This window comes from Gavialis gangeticus, unplaced genomic scaffold, assembly GCF_001723915.1.
Source record: "Gavialis gangeticus isolate Ggan-Ray unplaced genomic scaffold, GavGan_comp1, whole genome shotgun sequence".
In the NCBI taxonomy this organism is placed as follows: Eukaryota; Metazoa; Chordata; order Crocodylia; family Gavialidae; genus Gavialis; species Gavialis gangeticus.
Window position 1 is genome coordinate 89,133,083 of NW_017729025.1, and position 8,942 is coordinate 89,142,024.

At 40.9% G+C, this 8,942-nt stretch overlaps 1 protein-coding gene across 3 annotated transcripts in view; it reads right to left on the reverse strand.

Annotated features, from left to right (window-relative positions):
• Positions 1-8,942, reverse strand: part of SIPA1L1 (signal induced proliferation associated 1 like 1) — a 355,154-nt gene that overhangs the window by 108,574 nt on the left and 237,638 nt on the right. For all 3 annotated transcript variants that reach the window (XM_019519136.1, XM_019519135.1, XM_019519134.1), the window contains exons 10-11: positions 4,301-4,877; positions 2,675-2,949 (exon numbers count right to left, since the gene is read on the reverse strand). In XM_019519136.1, coding sequence (XP_019374681.1) covers positions 2,675-2,949; positions 4,301-4,877 — 852 coding nt within the window. The remainder of the gene's footprint in view (positions 1-2,674; positions 2,950-4,300; positions 4,878-8,942) is intronic.

An 8,942-nucleotide genomic window follows, 5' to 3' on the forward strand; every position in this document is an offset into this window, starting at 1 on the left:
TATCTCCTAGCTGCAAGGGGGTGCCCTTCCAAGGCTGGGAGCACTAACTGGGGCTCCCAGCTGGGGAGCTCAATGTGCTGACAACTGCTCCCAGCCTTCGGAGCACACAGAGGCTGGGAGCATTGGCCAAACGTTAACTTAAAGGCGCCATAAAAACCAGCAACAAACTTATTGCACATACATTGTATAATAACTTTGTCACTTATCCCTGGTTTTATCATGCCAATAACTGAATGAACATGTGGCCAGGTCACTACTTAAGATGTGATTAATCAGTCAATCATGTCTTAAGTGTAACATGTGTCAGAGGCCAAACATGGCAGAATGGTTTTGTCGAAAGGACAGTAGAATGGGAGTCAGGATACCTGGTTCTCTATATCGATTCTGCTACTGACTTGCTACATGACTTTGAGCAATTCACTTCACCACTGTGCCTCGGCTTCTCCTCCCACTCTTTGTCTGGTCTATTTCAGAGACTCTTTGGGATACAGGCTTCCTTTTTCTATGTATAGCACCTAGCAGAATGCACCTTTCATCTAAGTTAGGGTTCCTGGATATTAGTGTAACACATGTTATCATTCTCTGGATGCTACAGAGAATGGATTTTAGCTCTGGAAAAAAACTTGCTAAAAATATATTGTTTTGTGTAAAGATATAACCAGAGTCTTTAATGGTACTTTTATCATCCGATATTTAGCAAATGACAATGGTAAGGCACAATTTATAAGCCATGATGATTTCTGGAGGCAGTAAACAAGCAAAGAACTTTGAAACTGGGTAAAAATACTATGATCATTCACTCACTAAAGGACATGCTGGGGAGAACATTTTGAAAAAATACTGTGATCTCCTTTCCTACTGTGAGTGTGGATAGACTAATGTTAATCCGGCTTTTGCTGTGTTTAATTTAGTTCAGCCATGGTTCTGGAAATAATGGGATCTGTGCCTTCTGTACAGATTTTTTATGTACTAATCTTTTTGTCATGACTGTAGCTGAACTTTCCATTTGCTCATCCTTCCATATACAGTAAAAAAGCTTTCCAATATCTCACAGAAATGACCTTGTGCCATTGCTCATTTAAATCCCTAACATGCATTCTATTTTGCTTTGACAATTTAGGGACAACTTAAGCCCTTGCCTCTTTTCCCCTTCATTTCACTGCCAGTTACAAAATGGGTTAACCTGGCTGTGTTCTTTTGGCAGATCTAAAAAATCAAAAACAAACAAGGGATTTTTACAATGCAGACTTCTATCTTACTTGTCAGGAAGGTGGTCTCCTTTGCTTAGAGACAAATGATCAGATCTCAAAACAGTAAGTGTATTATTTGAACTCAGCTGCCAAGTTCTCAAATGTAAGAACAAGAACTGAAATAACTTGTCTTCTACCTCATTCTTCAAGATGAACTTGTGAGCACAACTCCTCATCTCATAGTTTCGCTTTGCAAGGAGTGCATACATATTTGATTCCTGTATTTTGTTTTCTTTTCTTCCTGGCAATTTTAGCATAAATCTTGAGCTAAACCTGGGCAAGTATAGTCTATACCATATTCTTCCTTCTTGTTTAAACACTGTTTGTGAGGAATTAGTAGGTGGTGTTTTGGTGACTGGAAGTCTGATTCAGTGATGAGAGTAAAGACCAAAAGACATAATGGAGAAATTTCAGAGGAGACCGATAAGATGGTAAAAAGCTTTGGAAAATAAAAACTCTGAGGGAATATGGTGGAATTGAGAATATTCTGCTTAGCAAGAAAAGCAAAAGATAAAGGCTATCCATTATAGAAAAAGCTACATTCAAAAAGCCATAAAAGCAATAAATAAGTTGACAGCTAGCCTAGGGGTTAGAAAAGACTGAAAGTGATGTGGAGGCAGCTAACTCCACCACTTGGCAGAAGGGGTATGTTTACACCATGTTTTCCATGCAGTCTGACAGGGACACCTCATGATCATGCTCCCAGCCCCACCAAAAGCACCCAATGTAGACATGATTGGCAAGGTTGTTCAAGGCTGCCCACTTTGCAGTTGCAGACTTGCCTCTGGCGGGCATAGGGTGATCATGGAATTGCTTCAATGGCACATTTCTGGATGAGCGGGTGGGTGGAATGTGCCAAGACACATTTCTAACAGGCCCTACAATAGACATTGTGTCAACATACCCAAAGAATCTGCAGCAACTTCTCTGACCGATACACACAAAGCACATATAACACTGACAGAGTCCAACCTCACTTGGTTGGGGGAAAAGGGTAGAATATTTGTCTTTTGATGGCATTTGGGAGATGGCTCCACAGAAATCAGAAGCCCTCTGTATATAGGAGAACAGGGAGGAAAATGTATAAAAGGTATTTCTGACACATCAACAATACATTGGGCTTCTGAGCCAAAAATAGTTAGATCTCCACAGGGAGATTATAAGATACTTTAAGAGATTCATGTGTCTCATGAATTTTACTAAGCTATTGTACTTACAGTGCATAATTTATGTAAATACTGGCAGTTTGCCCTATTCTGTCCCTGACACTACCGGATGGTGTATCATAATTATTTTATGGCTTTTAGACCAGGCAAATTCATTCCAGTATCAAGGGAGAGAAAGTGTTGCATTTTTTAAAGACACTAAACTTCCTGACCAAAGGTGGTGAAGTCAACAATGCTCATTCACTGCTCTTTCAATACCTGCGTGGGGTGCAGTCCTCATATGGAGGAACGATGACAACCTTCACGGTGACTGATGTTCTCAGCAGATCAATCATTTGCTCGTGGCTTAGCGTGGCTACTGCCACTTTGCAAATCTCTACTAGTCGGCTGCCCTGTCGTAGTCCTGCCTGCCAAGCATAGCCATAGGGCTCAACATCTGCCACAATGCCTTCATAGTTTACATGGAAACCAAGCTGGCCCAGTCCATTCCTGCGCAGGGTCATCTCTACTGTTTCACAGCCTTTTGTCACAATCTGAGCATTGAAATAAGAAAAAAAAAGTTTAGTGCAAAGAATTACATTCAGTAAAAGAGGGGCATAAAGGAATGTGTCTATGTCTGAAAACTGAAGTAAAGAAGGAGAAATGGGGAAATGGCACAGAAATGCTCAGTCACAGGGCAGGTAGACATGCTATTCACACAATTATCACCTGAAATTAATCCTGAAACTAAAACTGTGTATTTTAGGTAGAGTTACATGGACTAAACCACTATGTTACACTTCCAATTAAAATTTTCACTATTTTCATAGAGGAACAAGGATTTCTTATGGTGATATCTTTTATTGGACCAAATATGTAGTCTGGATAAAGTTAGATAAGCTTTCTAACGCAAAACATTCTTCATTAGGTCTCCAACGAAGAATGTCTTTGCGTTCAAAAGCTTGTACAACTTTATCCCAACTATATAGTTGATCCAATAAAAGAAACTACCCTAAGAAATCTCTGCCTCTTGCATAATTTCTGGACCATCACAGCTACAGCATCACTCTGACACTACTGACGTCATAGGAACATTCAAGGCATGTGACAGCAAACAGATAGATGTGCAAGCCTATACATATATAGTGCTCTTTTACTTCATCTTTCATTGTATTTTGACAAGGAGCAGTTTTATTAGGTCTATGGATATTTCACTAAATTACCATTAAATTTGGTGAAACTAGAAAGTTGTGTCCCTGTTTTAACATGACACAAGCAAGAATGAAAACAGATTTTACATAATTAATTTAACAGAACTTGCTTCTCTCCTTGCTAATTCTATTACTTCCCTTTTAAAATGCAGATGAAAAAGGAGAATTAATACATGCTGCCTTGTTTAATTATTTGGTTGGACAAAGATTTTAGACAGGCAGTAACAATGAAATGAATTGCACACTTTCTCTTATTTGTGTTAAGATAACATTTCAGGCCTCAATCTAAATTTAGACCTCGCTGTATTAGACAATACACAAGCACAGATTGGGCAGCCCTGACACCAACAAACTTATCTCACTTGACACAAGACATAACAAGAGAATATGATGAAGAAAAACAAGGCTAGTACAACTAAGAATGTAACTATTTGGGAATTTACTGCACAACTTATTAACTTCCCCACAGTACTCATTTCTTTTCTCTTCCTTTTTAAAATTGTATCGTGGTTACTCTTCACAGACATATAACCAGGTAAGAAGGCACCTATTTCCTGGTAGGTATTTAAATAGAAGTGGGTTTTGAGGACAGGAAGAACAGAAACTAGCCTAATGGATTTAAACACAGTTATCACAGGCATAGTAAATTTATCTATTATCAAACTCCACATACAGAAGAAAAACATATTCTAACCTCAAGCCTTTTGACGATTTCTTTGATATCATCAATGTTGTTTATGAAGCTCTCCAAGGAAACACATTCACCCCGTTCATAGAAGATTTTGACATTTGTGTCCATTGAAGTCCACCCTATCACATCTCGGCAGGAACAATTGAACACCACACTCTTCGTATCCTGCTCAATAAGAACTACAAACTCATTAGAGATGCCCAGGAGGCAGTCTATTTCTATGCCCTTGCTATAATCCTTTGCATGGACACTCCATACAATGGCACCAGAACTAGAGAGCTCTGCTCCTTGATAAGGCTTGGACTTTTCCTTCTTTTTTGAGGCAAGTGAGATGAAGGGGAATTTGCCAGAAGGGTCAATAGGTGTGTTGGTGACATTCTTCTCTGCCAGGTCTTTCAAGTACTCTTGACGGGTCCTGGTGGCCATGGCACGAAACTTCTCTGATTTATGAGCAGCATTCTCTGCATTAATGACCTTGGCCAATAAAAAGTCCCTGAACACATTCGATTTAGGAAAAGTGACACCTTTTGGAATTGGTGGTCCAAAGGATGGTACATCTCTGGATCTTGTTACAGCAACACTAGAAGAAAGAGGGAAGTTAATTATATGTGGTGTGTCTCAGTATACTTTTATTTCTTACCCACAGTTTACTGAATCTAGGGAACTCGTGAAGCAAGCATTCTCTGTGCACCTAGTTATCTGCAAACAAACACGCACCAATGCAAAATCAAGGGCTGTCTGACTCAAAGACATTTAATAAATGTATTTAATGAAGAACTGATTTTTTTAAAGAATTGCTAGCTTCATGAAGATTTCTATAATACACGCACATGATTTTGTTTCGTTTTTTTAACTATTCATTCTTAACAACTTCCAATTTCTTACTAAATACACCATTAAATAAATTCTAGTGTTTGCTATATGTGGTGTGCAATGTAAAAAAAAAAAAACTTTCTGCATACTGGAAACCTATAAAAACACTACGTTTGCATGAGTATTTTTTGCATGCAAGATCTTAATATTTACAGCATATTGAAAACACGTTTAATTATACTTGTGATATATTTTAAAAGCAAAATTTACATGTTAATATCTGTATGTTTTTTAACTACCGTATACTTATAATTTAATGATACTGGAGGTATATCTTTATAATATTTTCATCCGAGTGGTACATGGGTCACCTGAAAAATGACACAGAACAGTTCTACCCTCAGTACTTATTAAATATTTACATTATGGCAGATTTATAACATTAAGTTATTCAAATTAATCATAATGCAAGAGTCCCCCAGTGTCGTCTGGGCTGGGTAGGGCGCTCTGCTCCAGAGAACTGGGCTGGCTCCTTCCCTCTGCTCGCTCACAGGAGCTCCGGCAGAGATCTGCAGGCACAGCAGCTGCCTGGCTTCCCCTGTCCCACCCCCTTGCTCAAGCAGGGACCACCCCTCTTCCCTCCCACAGCACAGATCATAGCCAGCATGTGCTATGGTAACTAATGCTGAGAGGTGTCTGTGTAAGGCAGACAAGACAGTGTCCACTTAGGGCTTTTTGGAGCTAATCAATAGGTAGCTGGTAATGTCCCTCCTTGGAATGTTCCCTTCCTTGGACTTCCTTAAATTGGTCTAGTAAAAGATATCAGATTTACCCAGAGAACCTTATCTGCCCTTCCTTGGAAAAAGGTGTTTAAGAGCTTAAACTAATGAGAGAGGCTTTGTTTTCTGATAGGGTGTTAAATGCTGATAACAGAGCTGATAAATGCTCTGTTATCAAGGAGGAGGGGAACCCCTCCCTAATCACAGCCTCCTGCTGGGGCCTAGTCATGCCCTGCCCCTAGTTCAGCACTTTAGAAGGGAAGGGAAGGCTGCTTTAGTGCCCCCCGACTTCTAGCCTGAGCCACTGCAGGCATGTGCCTGAACTTCCTCAGTCCAGAGAAGATGTCTTCACAGTTACAAACTGGTTCAGCCTAACCAGGTTAGATTAACCTGCAAAGATTGAAGCAATTTGGGCTCAGGCTTTTTGAACGTCTGTCCCTACTTTGAAAGTCTGTCCTTCAGCAGAGACTGGTCCATCCAATCTTCAAAGAAACTCACCAGGTTTTGTCTTCTCAAAATGGCTTCAATTACACAGCATGCTTTATGAAACCCAGGCCACAAGTGTCCTTCAGCTACAGTGGCCTTCTCAAAGTGGCTATTGAATTCAGGTGTTCCCAAACAAACCCAAACTGTTGTATGGAAGATAGTTTATTGACTGCTGTCAAGAGGCAGGGAGAGGCAGGAGAATAGAGGGATAGAGACCACACTAGTTGAAAGCAGTTTTTGGCTTTGTTCCAGTTGAGAACAACAGGAACTTGAAACCTATCTTTGAGGTTTTCTCTGGAGGAGTCCATTATTTAGGGTGTGGACATTTGGAGCAGCTAGGAAAAAGGAACATGAGCTGCTACTCAGGAGCATGGAGCAGCTGCTGTGCTCTTACTGCTACATGTGCTTGGTCCTGTAGCTGTAAAAGTGAGCTTAACTGCCCCAACTTTAACTCTGGATAAAGCAGGGGTAAAGTTGGTGCGATTTTGCTACAACTGTCATGGTCGCAGGCTCATTATAGTGCAACAGCCACTGTCAGGTTTGGTACGGCAGCTCCTCAACCACTTTTGAATGTGCTTTCAGTGAAATCTGTCCATGTACTTAGTCTCTGCCTAAGAAGCAGAATCTCAGAACCAGTCATCATTAAATCTAGTTTCAGAAACTATCCACTGCAAAAGATTCCTCAAGATTCGTACCTTTGCTTTATGTAGGCCAGGGTTGGTAAATATATAGTCTGCAGTGCCGTGCCATCCAGCCCCTGGTGCTGCCCCTCTGAATCTGATCTGACCCACGTGGGGTGTGGTGTGTTCCCACAGCAGTTTCACAGGACAAATTAGGCCCACAGACCCCTACCCTTCCCCAGCATACATGATTCCACAGCTGCTCTGGGACCAGCACTGCATGCAGTGTAGATCCTAGAGTGGCTGGAAGGGGCAGCACATGCAGCACAGTCCAGCCAGAGTGGCAGCCACATTGCATGTGGTGGCTGTTCTAGCTAGACTGCACCGCACACAGAGCTTGCTCTGAGATGTGCACTGCACTGGGCACCTGCTCCAGCTGGTCCAGGTGCCACATGCAGCACAAGTCCCAGACTGGCTGAGCAAGTGCTGTGTGCAGCTCAGTCCCAGAGTTGCTGGGCAGGTGCCACACACGGTACAGTCTCACTGGGTTGCCCACCGCATGTATACAGTGCGGGTCCCAGACTGGACAGAGTGGGCATTGAATCAGTTAAGCTGGGAGAGTAGGAAGACAAAGAGGAGGGGGTGGGACCCATGGGCCCAATCCAGCTTGCAGACTGACCGTGCACCACTCATCTGGTCTGTGGGTTGAGGTGAATTTGACACCCCTAGTGTAGACAGACCATGTTGAGCTGGAATAATTTGGGCCAAAAAGGCTTTATATAGGATCCATTATCAATGAACATGCTCCTTTTTCTTGTAAATTTTCAGAAAACTATTTGGAGCCCAAAAGGAAAGCACAGTACATTCTTCATCTATAACCAAACAGTTGAACACCTGCTAAGATGGCTTAACTGCTGTCTCCACAAAAGCTTTAAAAACTTTAAATGAAATAACCCAATACTGCAAATACGTACATTCTGCTCCCCCTTGCCCCCAGACCTATTTGTCTGCTTTTACCTCCTTTGTTCGTGTTTCTCCACACAGATTTTAAGCTCTTCAGGGCAGGGACCATATCTTCATAATATATATTCTTAACTGTTCTAGGTATAATCAGGAACTGACAACTTTAGAACTAGACAGGGTAGCACAACTTAAACAGTGTTTTGGATGCAGAATACTGGCTGCTGACTGGTTTATGAGGAAATGATAATTTAGGTATGGTTAATTGTGCATTCAAAACTATGATACATGCCAGATAAGCACAGAATAGGCACCTATAGGTATTTTTAAAATGGTTTATGTCCTAAACAAACTATTTCTGGTACATTCAGTTACACAAGTCAGCCTACTCTTCATATGTATCAACAAAAAGCAAGAAAGGGAAAGGATAAAGGATTCAAAGTAAGCATTATCTACTTTTTTAAACTAGGAGATGCATTAAAAAAAAAAATCAATAAACAGTTCTGTCTAGAAAACAGACATAATAAAAAAAGCAAGGAAGGAGATTAAATAGAGCTAGTGAGATAAATGTTTGTAGGTTGATTTGACTGTGCTGGCTGGTTTCTGAAGGCTTTGACTGCACAGAAACATGTCTAATATTCTCCATAAATTTTCTTAGATCAAAACTGAATTAATTTAGCACCACAAAGCATGTTTTTCCTCACTTTCCTACTAAAAATAAATTACTATTAGAAGCTGCTCAATAAAACACTCTTGGGAAACTCCCTGGAAATATGCAGGTAAGTTTCATGGCCTCTATTGAGGAAAGGAAGGTACATGTTTACAGATGCAGTTTTTTATCAAGGGAAACCAGGAACCCTGCTCATGATACATTTGAGGCTGGATTAGCAGCTGAACTCAAATGATGTGATTTTTCAGAGGTGCCTGGTAGCCCTTTGCTCATACAGATTGGGCTGAAAGTGGCCAGTCAGGACAACTGTGCCTCAA